The 25,788-nt window shown below is 36.8% G+C and overlaps 1 protein-coding gene across 1 annotated transcript in view; it reads right to left on the bottom strand.

Moving 5' to 3' along the window:
- The window catches only part of P5CDh1 (delta-1-Pyrroline-5-carboxylate dehydrogenase 1), a 183,244-nt gene that overhangs the window by 27,024 nt on the left and 130,432 nt on the right, over positions 1-25,788 (bottom strand). The window contains exons 9-10 of the mRNA XM_081740093.1: positions 25,434-25,612; positions 962-1,150 (exon numbers count right to left, since the gene is read on the bottom strand). Coding sequence (XP_081596219.1) covers positions 962-1,150; positions 25,434-25,612 — 368 coding nt within the window. The remainder of the gene's footprint in view (positions 1-961; positions 1,151-25,433; positions 25,613-25,788) is intronic.

Here is a 25,788-nt window from a genome sequence, read left to right on the forward strand (position 1 = left end):
GCAGAGGAAAGGAGCTTGTAATGCACAACTTCCTGACAATTCCACCACACAGACAGCAAAATCTTTCGTTGGATGCAGGTGCTCTTGAAGAATGAGGAACAGGGTCACGCAGCGATAACCAATGTCGGGTACACTTGAGTGTGTCAGAGAAGACCTACTTTTCGTCCTTAGGAGCAAGCGATCAAAGACGGGTGTGTTCATATGGCGAGTGAGCAAGGACAAACAAGCTGCTACTTGTTCCTTGTTGCCTGCCGACAATGTGTGGGGTACCCACATGGTTAACTTGTATGACTTCCCTCATGTAGGTGCAGTCTGACTATTTCAGCGAAAACATGGAACCTTTCTCAAATTCATCGTTAGATCAGTGTCTTCCTCGATGGCTGCTTTCAGGGTCTAGTCTTCTAAAAAACAAACAAAAAGTCTCTACTACGAGGTTTATCTGAAAGGTTCACATTTCACGCATGAAATTTCTGGAACGAATTCCTGGCATATGAGGCAGCTAACAGGACCAACACGCGAACAAGCTGTTTCGATACCTCCATTTCTCTTTCGACACTGAACAAGCTATGACTGCTGTATGTGCGCAATGTGCCTATACTACTGGAGGTCGATGGTCAAACTAACTCCCGACTGCTTAGTAGGCACATGCGTTATTTCATTTCCTCTCTGTCAGCGCACGATTAATAGGATTTTAGAAACTGTAATAACTTTTTTTGGTCACCTTATACCTACTAAACCACTCTAGTAACTTAATTAGTAATAATGTACAATCAAATGTCCACTCTAGACTAATATTCATAGTAACAACATCCTCCTGCACATAATGAACTATCACAACCTCCCGTTTTGGTATTAATCTAACGTGAATGTTAGTGCAGATTGGAATTCAAGCATAACAAGTATATCAAGTGAATGGAATTATATTACTTAACGTAAATAATTTTTCATCAGAAATACTCACTGGTCTTTGGCAAAAATGGCTCCTGTCAGTCCGAACGGAACACTATCTGGAACAAGACTTAACATATCGTCTACTTCGTTGTCATTGTATGGGTACACAGCCAATATTGGTCCAAATATTTCTTCTTGGAATAATTTGTCACATGGATCATTAGATTCAATTATCGTTGGATCAATATAATACCCAACTCTATAAAAAAAAGAGGAGAAAAAAATTAGTGAAAAGTATAACACTTCAGTAGTAGGAACTACTACTGTATGCACAGGCAACTTCACAAGCAAAATTCACGTATTGTTTCAATAACACTTTATTGTGTTAACATTTACTATTACTTATAACACACACTAATGAGATGCAATTTTTAATCTGAAATGAAATCTGTAAGTTTTACGACCCATGGTTATGCTGGCTAGGCTAAAGGAGACGGTAATGATGAGAAATGAATGAAATGGTGGAATTAAGAAAGTGGGGGAAAACGTGAGAATCCCGAGAAAACTCCCCCACACGGTGTTTGTCAATCACAAAGTTCACTGGGCGCGAGCTGGGATCGAACCAGGGACCCCAAGCACCAGAGACGAACGCTCTGCTACTGAATTTTAATCTAATGCCCTACGATTATGCCCTGCAGGTAAAGGAGATAGATTATAAATGAACCAAGATGTTACAGTTGACAATGTGGGATTCTACGAGAGAAAAAAAGTCCTAACTAGCACAGTTTCGTACATTACAAACTCACATAGTTTGGAATAAAGTTTACGTTACAGGATTTTTCGTATCAAAGATGAGTCCTCCGTTACTGAGCAGCTTCCCCCCATTCTTCTCAAATATTGGAAATCAGATTAGGTATGTTACTTTCTACGCTCCACTCAATTATTGAGCAGTTGTACGACAACAGCACCAAATTTGATTTTGAATATTTCTTTTATATCGAAGGAAAATATTTGTTGGCTATTACTCGAATGTTGAGGAAAATATCTATTTGAAGTACGTTGATGGACATTTAGTGAAAATGGGCTACACAAACACACATGACAAGAAATAAGACTGTGACAAAACATTATTTTATCATGTACAAATCCTTTTTAATGCGTATGTTTGTATTTAAAACATTATAAAAAACGAAAAAGCATAAGTGAGTAATAGTGCTCTTTCTATGCAGTTGTGAAGTCTTAGGTTCGAATCCCGAAGCTATTCATCCTGAATGATATTATTTAAGGTCTTCTTTAGTCTAATGAATACAGGGATGGTACCTTCAATATATAGATTCTGTCTGATTTCTTTCTAATGTTTATTTTTCTTAGTTGTCAAAATTTCAGTATAAAATGACTCATGATCTACTTATACATGAAATTATTATGAAGAATTTCACGGGAAAGGAATATCATAATCATTTTAATAGGATATAACTAATTCACACATCCTATAGCACAATAAACTAATCTCTGCATAAAAATAGTCTTAAGTAGATCCTATTTCGTCCCAATCCAATCTACCAGGATTTCAGTCTCTTCAGATCAAACGCCATATTATCTTCTCGTCTTTTTGATCTATGTAAAGGATTTTATTCTCAGATTTTCAAACGACAGCTTAATCATTACGCATGTATTTCCGTCGCCAGCGACCTGTTCGGCCAATTTCAAACATCTCTATCTTCTTATTCGTATAACGTTCCGCACTGTATACATTTCTCCATACAGTTGTACGCTTATTTTTGGAACATACATTTTCCTCAACATTTGGTTTCCAAAACTACGAATTAGAACCACATACATGAAGCCAAACTTTATTCTTATGATATATATTTTTATTTTTAATTCGATCGGTAGCAAATTGTCAAAAAAAGCTTTGTATGGTTCCTTCTTATTTGTTACAACTGAATCTACTGTATGTATACAATTTACCTTCTTTTCATTATTATACTAATTACAATATTTGCATTTTGCATGTGGTTTCGACTTGTGATCATCTATTTTGTCTTATTCACATATATATACTTCCAGACCTATTTCTTCATATGTATAGTTAGGAAGATATTAGCGATTGCTTCCACTGACACTACATTCTGTGCTGAAGCAGAATTTATCAGGCTTACAATCTTCGAAATTGCACATATTTCACATACTGTATAACCTCTATCACGATTTCTTACGTGGCTGTTGTAGAATACCTGAACTAGTGTTGAATTTACATGAGACGATTTCGTATGAAACCTCAAAGGCAACTACTTCGTACACTTAAAGAATCAGCAGACTTGCCTGACTTGCACTAATATGATACAACAAATTCTTGTAACAGGCTGACACCAGCGATATTACTCTATAGTTAGTCAGCTCTTGTCCTGCTAGTTCAACACAAGCATTATTACGCTTTATTTACCAAAATGGTTCCCCCTTCAGTACTGCAGCAGCACCAGCACTAGCTTTTTGTATGAACTTTTTAAAAGCTACTTCAATCACGAAGAGGAATTCTGCGGTACGTACTAAATATCCATCTCTCCGTTTCACACTTGCAGAAAATATTTTCGGTAATTGCTAGTATGTTACCGTTTTCACACTGTACCACATCAACTACTACTACTCACTTTATACAATCATGATACTCCCCCTGAAATAATTTATTCTTAGTACATTAGTTTCTCGTATTTGATTTCTGCAACGGTATATTCCATACACTTTTCCTCCTTTCCTTATTTTAGTTTAATGTCCCATGATTATGCCCGTTATGTTAAGGAAGACGGATCATTAAAGCAAGTGAATGACGATGGAATAATTATTGGAATGAGAATGTGGGAAGAAAGAGGAGTTTAAGAAAAACACGGACATGATGATGTCCGTCACAAACTTACTTGGCCCGAGATCGAACCAGGGACCACCCCTTTCTTTCACTTAAAATATAGGTAATTTTGCATTTAATATTCTTGTATATAGTTGTGTTTACAGTGCTTGAATTCTACCGGAAGGCTATTGTAATATCTCCCATAGCTTTTGTTTATTCACACACTTAGGTTCATCATCGAACAACGATTTACGTTTCTCACTTAGCCGTTACATGTTTTCCACAAGATTATATATCAAAAATATTTTGTAACGCTTCCTAAAAATTGGTATTATTTTAGTTTGAGAACCTAATGTACCTAATGTTCTGTCTTAATTCCTGATTCTTGAGTCTTGTAATGTCGAACTTACCAACATTATACGTAAACCAATATCTTTATACTATCGCCATCATGAGATTGTGATTGGAGGAACAATCTGCTCTTCTAAATGAGTCTCATCTCTGATATCAGTATCCTTACAACAATCTATCATATCAAAACAGGCTCAATTTCATTTCTTCACAATCGTTCGGAGAAGACCATTTACGTTTATGAATATATATTATTATTTGAAATATTCATTTATTTCAAGTATTTTATCTCAAGGATACCTTACTACAGGATGTTTCATAAAAATGGTTTCAACATTGATACTTGTCTAGTTTCTTTTTCAATTCTTTCTTCTTTTTCCGACTCCGCATTACCAGCTATTCACTGCTTTTAAGGAAGGAAATACAATGAAATTTTTCACAATGACTACCCATCTTAATAAGCACTTTTCCGCGAAATCTCGTATGGTTACTGTTTAGAATGACGCATCCTCACTCTGAAAACTGGGTGAAAAAGGAAAGCATGCAACTTATCTTAAGCAACCACCTTTTGCCTCTATTTATAAAACATATATGAATAACAAGCATGCTACAGCCAAAACTTCACGTGATAAGATGTGCTCCCCACCCGCTTGTCAATTGTCACATTTATTTAAAAAAAATTGTTTATTAATTTATTTTTGAGTTTTATTTCACACAGTTATTACTTACACTAAAGAAGACTATGAGAAAGGTTGTACCCGGTTTGCCATTAGCATCAGACTGTCACGTGATCAGGACAAACGTCACGTTGCGTGCTAAATCGAGCCTGGGGATTCCAAATCAAGATATGAGATATTTCAAGCACATAATCTTTGCGTGGGGCGCACTGGGTAATTCGAAGATACATATACTTTATCATTATTATTGATTTTAATCAAACAACTTGACTACGTGCTATACATCATTTGTAAGCTCTTCAATATGTCTTTGCAATAAGCTTTCTATTAACCATCTCCTTATTACAGTTTTTGAGATGGATGTGGACTTGCATTTTCTTCACTGATTTTCCATTGACTTGACTTTTCCATGTTTCGTAACTTTTTTGACTATGTTCCATCCATTTTAGGACAACTTCTTTCCTGAATGTAGACTCTGCATAGTCTGTTCTATATTTAGTCTAATTTTCAGCTATCTTCCTCTTTAGGTTTTTGAGATAAGTAGAGGAATTACTTGGTTTCCACTGATATTAATATTAATTTTTCGTGCTTTTTGACTATGTCCCATCCATTTTGGGACAATTTGCTTTCAAAATATAGAATCTGCGTAGTCTCTTCTAGATTTGGGCTTAATTTCAGCCATCTCCCTCTTTTGGTTTTTGAGATAAGTGGAGGAATTATTCGCTTTTCATTGATTATTTGCTTTTCATGACATCAATGTTAATGTTTCGTGCTTATTTGAGTATGTTCCATCCATTTTAGGACAATTTGCTTTTCGAATATAGAATCTGCATAGTCTCTTCTCCACTTAAACTGAATTTCAGCCATTTCCCCAAAAGTCTGTTTATATATTGATATGAAATGCATGATGAAAGAGTAGGGTTCTAACCCGCGCAAGACAAGTCTTGAGATCAAAAGCCTAATATCTTACACCGCTCAACCTTCAGATGACAAGAAAAATTAATGTAAGGAAAGTTCATTCACTCTGTTTATTTGAAATACCTGGCAGGAAGATGAAAATGGTCTGGTTTGTATAATGAGAATGCTGTGCTATTTTTTCTAATTTTCTTCCTTGCTTTCGATGGTTTAGATTTAGTATTATTAGAGGGGCAAGGAACTGTGCAGTAGTGTATAAGATTGCAATTTTAGGAACTGTTTCACATGCTTATAGACTCACTTGAGATGGTAATTATTTAAGAAAATTGTAGCAAAGAAAGGTTAATAGATTCATTCAGAAAACGAAACCAAATAACGATTACGAAAATAGTAAAGGGTCATTTCCATGTCAGTTCATCCAGGCCATTTAAACCACCATTAAAAATTTTCATGAAACTTCCGTCAGTTGTTAGTAGTACAAGGCTCATCTCCTTAGACCAGATAAGTTTGGAGTTAGAGGCGATCAAAGTTTGGAAAAATAGCGTATGTACACAGCTTCTGAAATTCTGCTTTAAGACTGCACTCTAAATTGAAAATGTTATAGCTTAAGATATAACAAATATAGCTGCGTGAAAATTTAGTTGAGAAATAAATTGAAAAACAAAAATTAATTGAGACACAAAAACTACAGTGCTTCGCATTTTATATCCTCCGCTTTCTATTACAATAACTGCTGAAGCTTGTGTTTATTATATGGAGCGTTCAGAGCACAAGGATATCAAGCCATAAAGTTGTGAAAAAACAGATTTTAAATTTGAACTGTAAGTTTAATTTCATGGAAATTTTAAGTTTGTATGGTATACTTAATTATATGGAAAGTTTTACACTTTTTTTCCCTTTACGTTGGTCTACTTTATCTTGATTTCAGACTTTCATAATTCATTCTATTTTCCACTGTAAAGTATCTGTAATTCAATAAGGAAATAATTATATATGATAATTAAATTGAAATTCTTCGTAATTTGACCCATGACAAACACTTTATTATTTTATATCGTAAAGGTCAAATCCATCGGTACTGCAACAGAGCTGTACTTGAGCGACTGACCGTAAAAATTCAAACTCTGATTAGTGATAATGTCACAGCCTTTTTTCATTACAAGTGTAATACCTTTTAATCACTGGAGACGTGGGCGTGGATCATGGGTCAGAGTTGATGACTATGGGTTTTGGTGGGTTGGAGTGGGTCAGAGTGGTTCATGGTGTTTGGTAGGTCAGAGTGGGTCACGGGTCAAATAACGTCACTACGGAGAAACTCCTGTTCCTTGCGCTACATATTTATGGGCACACCGGCATCGTCACGTATAAGGGATGAAGTCCCTCGGCGAGTACACTACCCGGGAAAGAGTGGGAAACAAGAAAGGAATGGGAGAAGGAAGAAAGCGGCCTTAGACCTGTAAGTTAGGCACCATAACAGTATTTGCCTGGTGTGAATGAGGAAAGTCTAGCAAAATCCCCCTCAGGATGGCTGGCCTGAAAAAGTTGTTACACCTTTTCGACCGAGTAATCGCACCGAGAATCGAACCCCAGACCTTTCGCACGAAAAGTAAGTGTCAGTGACTGTGTCAGGAGAAGCTACGGGGAAAAGATCAGTGAAGAAACATTAGTTATTAAAGCTTTGTGTAAACTTTCATGTGAAAATCCCCCCTCCCTTCCTTTCCATCGGATCATAATAAATAGATACGTTCACGCTTGAACGCGTATTTGGAGCCGCGTTTGCTCAGCGGTAGAACGTTCACCTCTGGTGTATAGTCTCTGGTTCGATCCCAGCTGGCGCCAAGTGCGTTTTGTTGTGGACAAACACCGCATGCGTGGGTTTTCTTGGAATTTTCCCATTTCCTACAACTTTCTTCATTCCACCATGTCGTTCATTATCATCATCACCGTCTCATTTAGCTCACAGGGCATGAGCGCCGAATGTAAAACGCAAAAATGTCATTTCATATTTTGAACGTTTATTCGCATAAGGCATTTAAATGTATAAGCAAAAACGCAGAAAGCAATGCAGCTGCATCAAAGAATTGAAATATTTTTCGCTAAGAAGGACCGTCTTCAAGAAAATGCCGAAAGATCGTTTTTCGGCCGCCATTTTCCAAGATAATGGCCGTAGCACAAGTTTTTTTTTTTTTTCCCTCGAGGACTTTTACTATGTTTTGCGAGCAGCTAAAAACTACTTATGTACGAAGCTCATGCTAGTAAGAGTTTTTAAAGGTAATTTTCCTAAAATAACTGGACTATATAGTTTAATAAAATAAAACGCTTATCCCTTAGCATCAAAGGGCTTCGCAACTGAATGTGCTAATAATTTTGTTAACACTTTATATGATAAACACTGAAAAATTCCCAGAAATGATTGAACTGGTAGAAGTGATTGGGTTTCTTTTTATGATTGAAACACATCTTTACAACCACGATTCCGCAATTTATAAAATATTTTTGTACATTGGATACAAAACACAGGATATTTATTTCCAGGGAACATTGCCTTCAAATAGCTAATCATGTGTTCTTAGTGAGAACCATTGCCCGTAAAATAATCAATTATAATTTGAAATATTTCTCAGAAGGAGTAATTAGCAGCACTTTCGCTGAAACATCTTTCTACATATCAAGAAACCATAATTAATACTAACTTTTGTGGAACTCCTGAAATAAGTTTTTACAGTACTTTAATTGACTCTCCTTTGTTCACGAAGATTACAAGTACCTAAACAAGTAGTCCGTAAATCACATATATGAATATTGTATGAAAGTAATATGTTATTAATCGTGCGAATAATTCAATAGAAAGCAATTTTGATTGTAAGCAACAGGGGCCAAATAAAGGTTAACACAATATTTTTATTTTGTTTTACATATTTAGTGGGATATCACTATCGATGTTAGCTGGCAGGATTTTTTTTTAAAATTTTTTTTTTTAAATGCTGAATGTGTGCAAAAGAAAATCAAAGTGTGTTCAATCTTTTCTCTCTTGCTATGTTCGGATTAATGTTGGCGAGAAGCGTCCATTAGTACATGCTATTCCACGAACATTTCTTTGTTATTCGGGCAAAGACCAACTTCACGCCGAACAGAACAATGAACATGATTTGTTCGTTGTCAGGTTTAGTGGTCTTTCCGGTGCAGAGCTTGTTTCCGGACATTTGTTCTGTTCGGGCAAAATGTTCTAATGTGGACGTACAACACAAGAGTTGGTATTTTCAGGGTTCCCACAAAAAACTGAAGATCGATTTCCTTGACACAAATTCTTGTTTTCCCTGATGTAAATTCTTGAATATAAAAGGGAAGATATGGGATAAGTTTTATCATACACTTTTTTAACGGCCTCAACCATCCCCATAGCCGTCCAACACAGTCCTTTAATTACCATTTACCTATCTGTTACGTTCAATATGAGTAACTGTTATTTACACAAAATTTAATATGTAAATATCTAATAATACATGTATGATACTGTACAACATACCTTGACATTGCATATTAGACTTTTTTTTTTTTTTTTTGCTTGAAAAAAACAACAAACATGCAGTCAAGACTATATTGCTAACTCTCCCTGAGACCTAATACTATCAGTCCTAATGCAACTCTGAGATATGTTAATCTCACATTTACATTTCTAAACTAAATTTTGTTTTGCTTTCATTCTTATATTTGTTCTACGAGAGCGTCTTGTTCTTGTTTGCAACAAAATTCCATTTGTTTCTTTTCAGCTTTCAATTACTTAACTTTAGCACTTAGTTTTGCTCTTTCACTTTTGATGCGTTTCTGTTTAAGGTATTCATCATAGCATCTCCGAGCTGAACGAACTGACAAGGAAGGGTCACGCAGTGGCTCCGCTGAGATCCGAACGAGACAATTGTATTTGCATTTGAAATGTTATAACTAGATGAATCCCAAAGTTATACGTGCCACCGGGAGGAATATCGTGAGTTACAACATATTTTCTAATGTAAGAACTACAAAAAAATTACATGGCAGAATAGTTTGAAACGAGTCATTTGTTCGGAAACGGTTGGGTAAGTGGAAAACTCGACCAACACGTATCCCATCATTTTCAACGACAAACTTTTTGGGGTAAAAAACTTTGTCCCAGGGTCCCGCGCAGGGTCCCAGACGGGGTCCAACTCAAAATTTTCAAATGGCAAGGGGGGTTAAGTGGCACATCATTTGAAAGCTGTTGTAAAATGAAAGAAAATGCAGCAAGTCTCGACTCTCTACAACAACCCTGTGCAAAATGACGGAGGGTCAAAATGTAAACAAAAACTTAATTGAAAAGTCCATGGTCACCCCTATAAATCGGAAATGGTGAGACTTGAAAATAGGAAGGGAGTCTGGCATTATGTTCAAAGTACAACAATTTAAGTGAAAACGTCTTGACCCAGGGTACCCACAGGGTCCCAGGTGGGGTCCAACTAAAAAGTTTCAAATGGCAAGAGAGGTTAAGAAGCTCATCGTTTGCAAGATCTTGTTAAATGAAAGTAGATGGAGCAAGTCTTGACTTTCTACGACAACCCTGTCCAAAATTGTGGCGGGTCAAAATGTAAATAAAAGCTTAATTGAAAAATATGGCCACCTTGAATCCAAGGTGCTTAAAACCTGTCATTCATAAAAGTACAAATCTAAATCTCTATTTTTCTCTATTATGTATTTAGAAATACTAGGAAGACTAAAGAACAATTGAATTTCGATTCACTTCAACTATTATTTCATTCGGTAACAACATATATGTGGTTTCTTCTTAATGGACGTTCGTCACGGTTCTCTCGACATTATTTACTTGAGTATAACGAATATGCGATGAACACACAACTATGACTTCCTACTCATAGTAAAAAAAAAAAAAAAGTTGAATACCTTCGGGTATTTTTCTAATTTTGTCATACGTAGTTCATACAGAAAGAACTTGCTGCACCAGTAAGTTGGGGGCTCTATTGTAACGTATTCGTGATGGTTACATTTGTATGTCATTCGTTGGTTTGATCTCAATACTTCAAACAGTACCAAATAAAAAAAAAATCATTTGCAAGATTGGCAAGAAGTACCAAACATATGTAAGTCATTTCAGTACATCGAACTGCGTCAAACTTTGTTGGCTTGGTCACAGTATTCCAAGAAATAACATGTTTATATACAAACTCATTTTTCACACTGGCAGCCATATTGGATTACAGATTATACTCTTTGATATTTTGTGGACTATTAACCATAAACGTTCACTTCTCCAACACCAGTGGTGTGAGCTGGATATGCGTTCGATACATAGTGCGGCATTTTGAACTCAAGATGTCGCGTTTTTGAACATTTTGCATATTTTAGTCACTTACTAATCAACATTAATGCCAAATTTGTTTTACTAGCTTCAGCAGTTTGGTATGCTTATCCTTTCGATATAGGTTTTAAGCGGCCATCTTGGATTGTTTTCCAATTTGTTTACATTTTGACCCACCGCAATTTTGGACAGGGTTGTCGTAGAAAGTCGAGACGTGATCCATCTTCTTTCACTTAACAAGAGCTTTCAAACGATGTCCTACCTCTCTTGCCATTTGAAATTTTTTAGTTGGACCCTACCTGGGACCATGTGGGGACCCTGGGACAAGACGTTTTCACTTAAATCGTTATACTTTAAAAATAATACCACACATCCTTTTCTGTTTTCACATTTGTCTTACCATTTCCGATTTATAGGGGTGACCATGGACTTTTCAATTAAGTTTTTGTTTACACTTTGACCCGTCGCCATTTTGCACAGGGTTGTTGTAGAGAGTCGAGACCTGCTGCATTTTCTTTCATTTTACAACAGCTTTCAAATGATGTGCCACTTAACCCCCCTTGCCATTTGAAAATTTTGAGTTGGACCCCGTCTGGGACCCTGCGGCGGACCCTGGGACAAAGTTTTTTACCCCAAAAAGTATGTCGTTGAAAATGATGGGATACGTGTTGGCCGAGTTTTCCACTTACCCAAACGTTTCCGAACAAATGACTCGGTTCAAACTATTCTGCCATGTAATTTTTTTGTAGTTCTTACATTAGAAAATATGTTGTAACTCACGATATTCCTCCCGGTGGCACGTATAACTTTGGGATTCATCTAGTTATAACATTTCAAATGCAAACACAATTGTCTCGTTCGGATCTCAGCGGAGCCACTGCGTGACCCTTCCTTGTGAGAGAAGCATTCTTCGATCAACAAGAACAGATTTCGCACCTCCATAGTACATAACTACATCATGTACCCGACTCTGTGCTACCAGAAAATCTTGGTTTTCTACAATAAGTGTTTTATTGACTGAGAACCCGCTCTCCATTGAAGCATGGCCGTGGGAAAAAATGAAACATATATTCACAACATACCACAAATCAGAATATTCTTGTTTCTTGGGCATTACATTTGCAAAGAAGTCATCTAACCTGATGCTGCCAATCTTCTCTTCGTATTATCTGAAGCCAACTGCAAGAGACCCGTGGATTTCGGTACAAAAAGACATAAATTGACACTTTGTTTTCTCAGCTATAAAATCAGATAATCTGTTATGCTCGTGCAAAGTTTGTAGGATGCGTCTCATCCTAGTCTGAGCAAGTTTTGGATTGTTCTCTTGTAGCCTGGGGTCCAAAACTGACAAGAGCACGTACCAGTTTGTACTTCAGAGGGCTCCTTTTCACAGTCTTCTTGATTGTGCCCAGCATAAAGTTTCGACAGTCAAGCCTGAAACATGGTTTATCTGATGCTTTCAGTTTTTCCAGTAGCTTTTCTGTCTTAAAACCAATGTCCACCTTTTTTCAGGGTTCCTACTGATCTGGAGATCTCTATTTCCCTGACTTCTCCCTGACCTTTGGCGAGAAATTCCCTGACTTTCATGACAGATGTCGGATGACATTGACAAATAAATAAGGAATAAATAGTGAATATTTATATATGTGAGCATTTATTCTATAGAGACAAATAATAATCAATTGCTCATACGTACAATCCACTTACCACCTATAAAAATCGGAGCAACGTTGCATACTGTGATCATTAATGGTTGGCTAAGCTGAAAATGTGTACAATTAATGTTAAAAAAATATATTTTACAAAATTTCTCTGACTTTTCTTGATTTCCGCTCTTTTTCCTTGTGTTTCCCTGACCTGCACCATTTTCCCTGATTTCCCTGACCAGTAGGAACCCTGTTCTTATTCCTAGTAAATTTTCGTTTGCAGTCAAATCCAATACAAGAAGCTTTGCTGCACTCTAGCAAGTTTCAAGATCGCAACTAGAGGAAGACTAGGGGAGTCGGGTACTCTCTAAAAATGGACATACAATGAAATGAAATCCATTTGAGTTCTTGAAGGGGCCAAATGAACGTAATGTTGTGGATATAAATTGTTCTTGAGTTAGTATTACGAATTCACATTTTAACAAAATGGTACAAATACGTTTACGAGAGTAACCTAATGGCTACTTTCGTGCGGTGAATATACTTATTCTCATGCAACTTTAGGGGAGTAATATCGAAACATTTCAATATTTTCTGTAAATATTACCGATTTCTTACCATTTCTTTTTTAAACACGAATGAATGAAATAAGTAACAGTTTGTTGCAATTAAAGCAATACAAAGGATGATTTGCAAGCACAATTTCTTTGGCTGTGTGGTAGCTGGTGGGTGTAACCAAGATAATTACTTACTTCCTTCGCTTGCTGGAAAATGGTAAATATTGCTTTGCGTTGACGCAATCCATATCGGAATGGTCCCCTAAGTCTCTCGTATCACTCATCAGGTCACGAAACAAATTTCTTTGTGTGGTATACTTAGTACAGATGAACTCTCACTTAGGAACTTAAAATTTTGGCCCTAACTCAGTAATTTTTTATTTATTATTATTTGGTACCATATTATAAATCTGTGCAAAGGTTAGATGTATGAATTGTAGGCTATACACACTAATGAAATAGGCATTATTCTGGAAATACATAATTATATTTACAATAAAATTCGTGTATTTTTTACATTTCTACTTTACCACAAGCTTGACAACCTGAACGTTATCTTCTGTATATGTTAGCTCATTTATTGAGTATGTAGCCACAATTTATCGAATAAGTTTGAAACGCGCTACTGCCTTTCATGTGAAGTTAGACATGATGTTTTAAGCACATATTTAGGAATATTGCAGGTTTACTTTTGCCGCACCACTCGAAATAATTCTTCAAAAATTACAATTCTTTCACAAATTCCTTCTTATTGTTTACTAAATGATTTGCGTTGGGTGACACGAAATGTCAAATGGAATAATTAAATTTCAAGGGGACCATCATAATCAATTGGTGAAAAATTAAAATTCTTCTAGTATTTGCGTAAATACGGCGTCCGGATGTATGCTTAAGACTCCAATGCAAAAAACACGAAACAACCTGTGCCAGGGGGCCACTAAAAAGCACGAATGCTATCTAACCGAGTCACGCTAGGGCGAAGCTGGAGGGCCCAAGCTCTTAGCGAGGGGGTGCGTCCGAAGGGAGCAGGTGCGTCAGCGAAGGTTGGTATATGCAAAAATGAGGATAGTGAAAACGAGTGGATTTTGGCAATGATATGAGTTTCAATAATACTTGTCGCGGTTTCATTCTAGTAGCGTTCTACTTGTAAACATAAAACACAACTTCTGTACACTGTGCACAAATACAGCACCGGTGGAAAATAGTTTCTAATACAACCATCTTTCGTATGCACTCACTTATTTTATCCGTAGTAAAGTACTTGTATGGAATTTAGTCTAGTAACCCTACACCTTTAAGCATAAAATACAGGTGTATTACTTTGTATCTCCTGCAGAAATTTGTTCTTTATAAATATGTCTTTTCATGCGAAGTACTGAAGTTTACCTGTAAATCTTTCAAAATTTGGTGCGTCAAAAATAAAGCAGCACCATATTTATTATAAATTCAAAGGTAAATAAATTGACCAAAATGCAAGTAGTAAGACTGACGCAATGTATTATACACAGGTTCACGCACAACAATGCGTGATATGTTTAACTTAGTAATACAGTCCTGATGGGGTTCACTAAAATTTTACTTAGATGTTTTTTTTTTTTCTTCTTTCTTGAACGTAAAATATGAGTTACGATAGATAGATTGGCTTTAGTTAGCTTAGCAACTATACATTTGGTGAACTCCTTGCATGATACTTCACCAAACGTAAAAATATGTGAATTGTGCATCACAAAAATCAAAGGTTCAAGTTTTCTTTTAAATATGCAGCAGCTGGGTCGTAATTAATGAATGTCTTAAAATGTTTTATACGGCTTCATTCTGCAGTGAATTGTGTTAACGAAGTGTAAAGTTTGGCTTTTTCTGCGATACTTGGTATGCAATTATAATTATTTATTTCATTATTTTCGTTCGTTTGCGATCGGCAAATTTTGCGAACATTATTATGAAATTAGACTTATATACTGTTATTTAGCGTGGCACATAGACTGTTATTTGTTATGGTACGAATAGTTTCTAATGTTTACATGTACCCTTACGTACACTCATGTCCAAAATTATTGTCGCATGTCTATAAATATGTTGTTGTAGGAATATAATTTGATAACGAATTTGACCGGTATTTCTTATAATGATAGTATGTATATAATCGGCAGACATGCCATTTCATGTCAAAACAGCAGTAAATTAGAATAAAACGAAAATAAAACTTTCTTGTCCATTTAGCAACATTTTGTTTTACTCATTCTAATTTTCGTATTTATAACTCTTTTCCTATGAAATTTACCAAAAATATACATTTCCCGATTATACACATAGTATCACTATTGAAAGTACCCTGCAAAATCATTATCAAATTATATTCTTGCAAAAAGACAGTTATAGATATGCGACAATCATTTTGGACATGAGTGTACAATGTTATGTCCTAGCAACTGTTCGGAATATTTTTTGCAATATATTGTACGACAGTCATTTCAAAAGTTCTGCATACTGAAAGATGCTATGGAAGTAAATAATTTATTTACAAAATACCTTTACAGGCCTTCAATATAATCTCCATACTTGTTTATGACAACTTCCAAATATTTGGTAAATTCTGTATTCTGGATAGGGTACCTTCATTCTTGAGGTCTCTGATCACTGGGGTTACCTCACTGAAAGCTTAGTCAATTGAATGAAAACGTTTTCCAGAAAGTGGTTCTTCTAATTTGGGAAACTAATCAAAGCCTGGCGGACTCAAATCAGGACTATATTCGGAAGGGAAGTATTTCCTTTCAATACTTGTCAACATAGGCGGAGCTAGGAATTGTGTGATGGGGGAGGGCCGGTCATACCCTTTGGTCGGTCTTGGTATGCAGCCATCTTATACGTGGCATTTTTATTTTTTGTCAAAAAGTTGGGGGGGGGGGGTAATGCCCCCCATAACTCCGCTTATGCTTGTTAACTCTCACTCTTACTTGTAGAGCAGTATGCTGCCTTGCATTATCGTTCAAAATGAGGACGCCAGCTTCAAGCATATTAGGATTTCTTTTATGAATTTTCGGGCGCAAAACAGCTTGTAGTATACTCCTGGTACAGAAGTCCCCTGTAGCACTCTATTGTAGTCATCTCTCAATTCGTATCATACGCGAAGATCATCCTGAGTTTAACCTTTAATTGTTGCCGGCGGAATTTCTTCGAGCATGGAGTGTCTGAATTGTTTTATTGTGACGACTGAAACTTCAGCTCCGGTTCAAAATCTCGTATCCAGGTTTCATCATTTGCAGAAGTCCTTCGTAAAAACTTATCTTCTTTTGTTTGATAACGTTTAAGCAATTCTTCTGCGACGTGCTTTCTGCTCTTTACTCTGATCATTCGGAACCCATCTCATCTTGATCTTCAGCTTCTCAGTAATGATTCTGTAAACTAAAGTGACCGACATTTTGGCCTCATATACAATTTTCTTACATCCTCGTCGATCCTCTCTCAAAATGCTATTCACAATAATCTCAGAAGTGTAGTCTGCTGCAGTTGATGGTCATTCACTTCTTGGGGTGTCCGCAGTGCTTACACGACCTTCACGGAAACGAGCTCAGCACCGTAATACAGTGCTGTGATCCACTACACTACAAACTTCTCGCAATTCATTGTAAATTTCAGTTAGATTCTTTCCACATAGAGTTTCGATTTTGATATAGGAACGCTTGTCATCATGTGTAACCCAACCTCAGTGGGGTTCACCACTGAATTTCTCACAACATAGCTACGCAAGCAGAAAACACAGAAACAATCGTCAAGAACAAACTCTGACCCATAACTAACCTAAAAGTGAACTTGATGAAACCACTCAAACGGTTGTGCATGGGTTGTGTGCAAGACTTTGGAAATGACCCTCGTACTTAAACCTGGACCCTCTCATTTTGTAACGGTTTGTGCCAACACAAAGCGAAAATAAGCCTTTCGGTTTTATTTTCACGTGCTGAGGTGTTTGTTTTCTACGAACACAGTTCCACGTTTCCTTATGCTGAACTCCAAGAATGTGTTGCATCATAATAACCTTGTAGCACAGGTTGGTGCTCGTTTCTCACCCGACCACCATGCAGAGGTTTGTACGTATTTTTCCGAGAATAATCGCTTTTCAGACATATCATCTTGCAGTATATCATAAATCTGTATTCAATTACTGTGAAGCATTGTACAAAAAGCAAAAGATTTTGATTGAATTATAACAGGAAAATTGTGTGGTTATGTCTTCTTAAAGTTAAGCTGCGAGTGCACGGTGGTTCAGTGGTAAAGCGCTTACGTCTGGTGTGTGGGATCCCCGATACGATTTTCGGTTCAGTAAGTTTATGGCGGATAACATCGTGTCCATGGGGTTGTCGGGTACTATCGCTTTCTCACACATTCTCATCCCACTAATTCTTCCATTATCAGTCACTGGCCATAATCATTGTTCTCGTTAGCCTAAATGCATAAACGTAGGACGTTATACACACAGTTAAGCTGCGCTAAGGAATACGATGTCGCATATAATTTGCAGAAGATCTATGGGATATTCTTTCACACACTATGTTTACACTATTTTGTTTACAAGCATACCCACTTTTGCTAACGCGCCTGGTCCCTATAGACACTCCCTCCCTAGTTTAGCCCTCCCCTGACTTGGTTAAATACTTCCTTGTCTTTGGTGGCCATCCAGCACAGGTTTGATCATGTTTGTTTTACACTGTACGAGGTTACTCGCCAGCTCACTACACATCCAACCGTTTATGGATCCACCAGGTTCTCCGTTTCTTGACCGATCAGATACATTTCTTGTTTTTAATAGCCACCTAACACAGGTTGTTGGTGTTTATATCTTTTATGGCATATATCTACGTGCTGTATTTTTACTCATAACATTTGAGTCCTCATAAGTGAATCGGCACCTATGAAGTCATAAATGCAACTCACTTCTTTAACAATTTGTAAATTATTTGTAGTTAATTTCGTAGTGAATGAAATACAAAATAAGTTGGGTATGTTCCCCTAAAATTGGACTGTACGTATAAATATTGGATGATCTGAAAAATTTTGCTACCATTTAACAGAACTTAGCCTATGTATTTTCAATTAAAATTTGGCAACTATTAATATCTACGTTTTATTGTCTTCTCTAACTTATATTCAGGAGGAAGACATTAAATTAAAGAAATATCCGTTTATGATGATCAAGAAACAATTATTCGTAGCATACGTTACAAAATTCATGAAACAGAAAAATATTGTGTTTCCTTATTTTAAATGGTTTACTTTAGTTCGGCATGTCACAGATTTAACTTCTATCACAGAATACTACTTTAATATTTTTCCAACGCAGAGGGAAAACAGGGAATTTTGAAACAGCATTACCATCTTGTACAGCACAAAATTCTCAGCTTTTACAAAGTACCGAATATCTTGGTAAGTACTTGACTTATCGATCTAAAATAAACGTGACAATGCTCCTTATGACATACTGATTTGCTCTATGAATTTTAAACCATACTGTACTAGGGACCTTTTCCAAGTTATTGCACTATTTCCAAACTCAAATTTTCTCTCTTCTGTTGTGGCAACGCCGTTTAACTGATTCTTCTAAAGTTGAAGTCATCTTAAAGAGTTCTTCCCAGTGTTTAATTTAATGTGCACAAATAGTTACTACTTTATTCCTTGTGTGTGTTAAAGGCGTTTAAATTTGACACATGTTTGTTACTTCTCAAAAAGTATGCAACACTGATCTGCGAGTGGCATCTCTTTCGTCTTTGTTTTCATTGCTGATTCGATTTATGAAATTAAATTTAGGTCATTCCATTTAAAGATCATAACTTTATATTAGGTTGGCAACACTGTTCACCTGGTGATGTTACCCAATATATATATAGATGTCCCCCTTCCTATAGTTGCTTTTTGCGAAGTTTCGCTTTTCTTCCTCTCTTGGTTCCTCTGTTATAAAGGTGGGACATTATACATGCTGCACCTGGTATATATACCAAATACCTTTTCCGCAATTTTGGACAGCACTAGCTCTGAAACTATGCACTTTTCGCTATAGGTACATATGAACTTTTTCTTTTATTTTGATATGAGGAATCACCTCCTAACGTTTGTCGGTATAGCTCATTAACACCCTGTATATATATATATAGGGTGTCCATAAAGTTCGTTGCCATTCCCGTATCTTAGAAACGTCTGCGAATATGAGAAAACGCAAAAACAGTCCATCATTATTTTAAGGGGCTTGAATTTTTAGCTATAAAAGGTCCATCACAGATACCCCTATATAGGGGTACGTGGGGTTAACTTGAAAATTTTAAATAGCAAAGCGTGTTGAGTAATATATCGTTGGAAATGTCTCGACAAGAGAAATACTTTGCCGAAAGTTTCAAGTCCCTATGTTGTTCCCAGCCAAAATGGCGGGGGTTCACATTTCGTGTCCATAAAGTCCGTTGTCACTCCCTGTATCTTCGAATATGACTGCGAATATGGGCAAACGCAAAAACACGTTTATCATCATTTTAAGACACCTAAATTTTGAGCTATAAAAGGTCTACCGCAGGCACCCACATATAGTAGTACGTGGGGTCAACTTGAAAATTTTAAATGGCAAATGGGTTCGAGTAATGTATCATTGGAAAGCTCTTGACGAGAGAAATATTTTGCCGAAAGTTTCAAGTATCTATTTTGTCCCCATAAAAAATGGCGGGGGTTCACATTTCATGTCTAGAAAGTTCGTTGCAATCCCTGTTTCTTCGAAACGATTGCGAATATGAGCAAACGGAAAATCACGTCCATCATTATTTTGAAAGGTTTAAATTTTGAATTATAGACGGTCCACCCCCATATAGGGGTACGTGGGGTCAACTTGAAAATATTAAATAACAAAGGGAATCGAGTAATGTATTGTTGGAAAGGTCTCGGCAAGAGAAATATTTTGCCAAAAGTTTCAATTCTCTATGTTGAACCCATCCAAAATGACTGGTTCATATTTCGTTTACAGGGGGAGGGCAACGGACTTTATGGACACGAAATCTGAACCCCCGCCATTTTGGATGGGGACAACATAGGGACTTGAAACTTTCGGCAAAATATTTCTCTTGTCAAGACCTTTCCAACGATATATTACTCGATACCCTTTGCCATTTAAAATTTTCAAGTTGACCCCACGTACCCCTATATAGGGGTGTCTGGGGTGGACCTTCTACAGTTTAAAATTCAAGCCCGTGAAAGTAATGGTGGGCCGGTTTTTGCGTTTTCTCATATTTGCACGGACTTTATGGACACCCTATAACTATATATATATATATATATATATATATATATATATATATTCGTAGGGCTTAGGCAAAAGAATTCTTCTTCTCATTTCTGCAGTACCTGATTTAATATTTATTGGTACTTAATGCTGAAAGTTCGTGTTTTATCGTCCCAAGCCGTGAATCAGTTTTGATCTATACATCAAATTAAAGTTGAAAAATGTCGTTGAAGGTTGACTAAAATACTAACTTCCACAAAGTAAAATAGGTAAATGATTTCTCACCAACCTGACATTACTTATAAATACTCAACTAAGATCTGAACATTAATGCATGCGTAATTAGAGAAATGCTGCATATGGAATTTAATTCCGAAAATAGAACGAATCGAATTGTTCTAATAAAATAACGTCCGAAATTAAAATGTACATGAAACAATTGTGACTTATTTCAAAATAGGGGTGACAATCAACTCGGGGATCCATATCAGGAAAAAGTATGTGTATAATTCACTGCTCTGAATTTATTGCTTCAATTCACTGCGTAACGATCTATCTATCTATATCTATATATATATATATATATATATATATATATATATATATATATACACAGAGTGAATCAAAAGTCTGGACATGGTGGAATAACTCGAGAACTGGATCGAAAAACCAAAAAACACGTGTTTAGTAATATTATAAAAACTATCTGATGAAACCAAACTCGACCCTCTAGACCCACCCCCTGGGGGCTGGGGTAGGGTCGACTTTGAAATTTCAAATGGAAACCCTAATATTTGATTGCAGATTTGGATTCTACGGCCCAAACTATGTAAGGCTGCATCAACACTTTTCCATCGATGCATAATATGGCGCAGTAATCGGGGAAAATAAATGGCCCCTAAATACTCCCATTTCGTTCATGAGCTTGGTAGTATTTCCGACCTCTGTTCTCGTTCAGTGTCACTGGTTCACTTCTCTGTTGCTTCTCGTCACTGGATGGAAGCACACTACACATAGACAGAAGACACAGAGAAAGGCACACCTTCTTCATTCGGGCTTCGGGCAGTATCAGTGTTGCAAACCAGAATATACAAAAGCGGCGAGTAGAGGACAAAAACTAAAACAATTAAAAGGAAAAGGAAAATTAAAGGAAAGTATAGCTATTGAAGTATCTGCTTATTGCACTATGGTGTTTTTTTTACTTCTGTGTCTGAGATGAAAATGTATTGATATAACTGTTTTCTAATCGCTAAAATATGACATTCATTAGGGTCGATTGTACCATTCTCTAATAAAGATAAATTACTGGAATGATCCAACTTTGTCGCTGTAGTAGATCTCATCTTACACAAAATAACACATGACCACTGCGACCAGTGTTATCTTATCTGACGATTAAAAGATATCAGGATAGTGTAGATTTGGCCCTATATCGTGCAAATGATCGAATAGTGTGAAATTATCAAAAATAGCCTGTAACTGTCAAGCTAATTTATGTTTGAAATAACGGGTGAACCAAAAGTTTGGATACGGTAGGGTAACTGGAGAAATACACTTCTGATCAAAAAAGCGCAAAAAACAACGTACTTAATATATTTCAAGAAGCTATCCGATGATATCAAACGCAACACTCTACCCCCACCTTTTGGGAAGGAGCGGGGGGGACTGATTTTTCGATTGGAAGCTCCAATGTTTTATTGAAGATTCGGAGACTACACCCCAAATAATGTAAGGTATAATCAAAACTTTTTCGTCGATGTGTGATATCGCGCTGTAATCGGCGAAATTAGATGCTCCGTTCTACTTTTCGTTCATGAGCTTGATATTAGCTTCGACCGTCTGTACAAGGTGCAGTATTTTGGGAAATACGCGTCGCATCAACAAAGTTATTCAATGGTACCGAACACGATCCCGCACCCTACCGCTAGGTGGGATTAGCTGAAACATTAGAAATGGAAGCTATTATTTCTTTTTGCAGAGTCGGATTCTGCGCATAAATCTGTATAAGATTTAGTTGAAACATCGTTGTCGCTGTAATGACGAAATCAGGAGAACTTCCTATATGATCTTTAATTAGCTTCAATGCTGTGAACATGGTGAAATAAGTATACATGTGATCAAAAAACGAAAGAAAATGTGTTATTATTAGGTTTGTTAGGGTGTTTATCGTTCCTTTTCCGCAGCGGGACGCGAGAGACGGGACCTGCAGCTGAAAGTGGGATCCGAACCACTATTAGGTTTTGGATCCGAGACGTTCCCCATGAACAATTAACAACGAAGTTCGTCAGACCGTTGTCGGTTATTGGGTGGTAGCAGCGAAAAGGGTGAGCTAGTGCTGGTTCAAAGGCGGCTGCATATTTGTCAGCTTGGAAGCAGACACCGTCACTGCCCCGCCGCTGTTCAGGAACGGCAGCTATGAGAGAGACGGTTGTCTTTGGCCCAGCAGTGGTACGTCGTCGTGCCCCGAAGCGACGGCCTCATGAAAATTTTCGCCATCGTTTCGCCTGACTTGTGCGAGACGAGATCTCAGTAAGTCTCACGCGAGTAGTCTCACGAGACTGCTCGCGGTCTCGCATAGTTTTAGATGGGTGAAATTAATATGGAATTCTTTCTTTTCTTCTTCTTTTATTATTATTATTATTATTATTATTATTATTATTATTATATTATATTATATTATATTATATTATATTATATTATCTGCTAGTAGTAGTAGTAACAGGAACTGTAGCATTAGTTGTAGTAGTAGTAGTAATAGTAGTAATACTACTACTACTAGTAATGGTATAGTAGCAATGGTAGGAGTATAGTATCAGTAGTATAGTACTACTAGTAGTTGTAGTAGTACTAGAACTAGTAGCAGCTGTAGTAGCAGTAGTAATTGTACCATTAGTAGTAGTAGTTGTTGTTGTAGTTGCAGTAGTAGTAGTAGTAATAGTAGTAGTACTAATAGCAGTAGTAGTGGTAGTAGTAGTAGTCTGTAGTACTATTTTTTCTTTTTCTTTTTAATCCTTTCATCCTTTAATTTTTAAATGTCTATAATGTGTTATCAACAAATTGATCACACCGGACCCTAGACAAGATTTGATTCTGTCGTTCCAATATAATTTCAAAACTAAAGGAGTTAACACTAAAGAGCATTGTGTGAACAGAGTGCACATTTTAGTACGTATGTATGGTACCACCTTAATTTCGTGGCATGGAGGCCTCTTAAGTACGTTGATCGAACTTTCGTTCGGGATAGACATGACGCAGGTTATAGGCGTAACCTGTAATTTCGGCATTATAGTGGAGCATTTGTACAAGAAGTGATACCTGTGTGTGAGTGTGTGTGTTATTCGTTTCATTATTGTTTTCTCTTCTTACATGCAATGTATGGATGTGTGAATTATAACACGTTTAGTGACACATGACATGGGATTGCAACATTGGGATGGTATTGCTCCTTCGTTCATTCACATGTTAAAGCGACGTTCACCTGAACGATTCGTTTATAAGTGGCAGGTCTTTAACGGTGACGGATCTCTTGGTAACGATTCTCGGGCTAACAGCAAAATGTCTTTCTTTTTCACCCCAAACAGTTAATTTACTTTCGCCGATTATAGCGCCATATTAAGCATCGACGGAAAAGTGTTGATGAAACCTTACATAGTTTGGGCCGCAGGATCCAAATCTGCAATCAAAAATTGGGGTTTCCGTTTGAAATTTCAAAGTTGACCCCACCCCAGCCCCCAGGGGGTGGGTCTAGAGGGTCGAGTTTGGTTTTATCTGATAGTTTTTTTTTTTTTTAATATTACTGAACACGTGTTTTATGGTTTTTCGATCTGAAGTTCTGAAGTTAAGTTCTCGAGTTATTCCACCGTGTCCAGACTTTTGATTCACTATATATATATATATATATATATATATATATATATATATATATATATATATATGGTCCCTTACTCTGAGGGAAGAACGTAGACAAAGTATTTGAAAACAAGATCCTAAGACGAATATTCGGACCCAAGAGGAACGGGAATGGGGAATGGCGGAAAATACATAATGAGGAACTAGATAATTTATACGCTTTACCAAACATTGTTAGGGTAATCAAGTCTCGAAGGCTCAGGTGGGCAGGTCATATAGCCAGGATGAAAGAAAGTAGGAACGCTTTTAAAGTCTTAAATGGAAGATCAATCGGAAAACGACCATAAGGAAAACCTAGGTGCAGATGGGAGGACAATATTAAGATGGATCTCGCAGTAATAGGAATACGAAGTAGAAACTGGATCCAATTGGCTAAGGATAGAAGTCAGTGGAGAACTTTTGTGAACGTGGCATTGAACCTCCGGGTTCCATAGGCCATAGAGTTAGTTAGTTATATATATACTACATGGGGTGATTTTTCTAACATTATTAGATGTGCTACTAAAAAAATCATACAAATTTCATTTTACTTCATTCCATTCGTGTTTGCTATAAGAGGAAAACATACTTTACCATGTTACGGTGCACCTTACAACATAACAGGAAGACAAGGATTTAGATTTCTAGGTTTTCGGCATGTATGGCGATTTAGCCTGTCACGTCTGAGGGATGACGTTTCTCGGCGAGCACACTATCAGGGGAGAGGGAAGAAAGCGGCCTGGGACTTATGTTAGGCAGCACCCCAGTATTCGCCAGATGTGAATGAGGAAAACCCAGAAAAACCTCATTCAGGGTGGCTGGACTGAAAAAGCGACCGCTCGCACCGAAGGCGAGAGCATTAGCGACTAAGCTACGCGGGGCCACAACATAAAGAAGAAAGGGAAACCAGAGTTTCCTTATTAATAATAATGGCTATTCTACCATTGTATAGAACTGAAAATTATAAAACTACTGAAACTAATATTGCTGTATCTATCATTTCTCATACTGCTGAGCAGGTAGAAACATTTAATGTTTTCTCCAGATTACTTGTTCGTATCCTAAAAGTATCGAAAAGCACTTACGAGTCATCACACTCTCCTCCAACTAGTATTTTTAAATTTCTTGAGTTCTTTGCATGGTCGATGTAACTCTTTATTCTCTTGAAAGCCTTCTCGTCGATAACTGCTGATAAGAACACATCATATTCTGTAACAGGTCCCATAATTAAGCATTTCGTCGTTTCCACTAGGCACTCTTTCAGCTGAAAAAGAAAAACAGCTACATAGAATTAATTAATACTAGCTCATATGCCCGTTCTCCGCACACGGAAATTAGATTTATGGAAAATATTATAATTCCCTACCCCATTAGGATATGCATTTAAATTAAAGTATAGTGACAAAAAATTCATAAGATACTCTACTTTTGGCATAAATT

The sequence above is a fragment of the Thermobia domestica genome, chromosome 15 (assembly GCF_964235325.1).
Source record: "Thermobia domestica chromosome 15, izTheDome1.hap1.1, whole genome shotgun sequence".
NCBI classification, from domain to species: Eukaryota; Metazoa; Arthropoda; class Insecta; order Zygentoma; family Lepismatidae; genus Thermobia; species Thermobia domestica.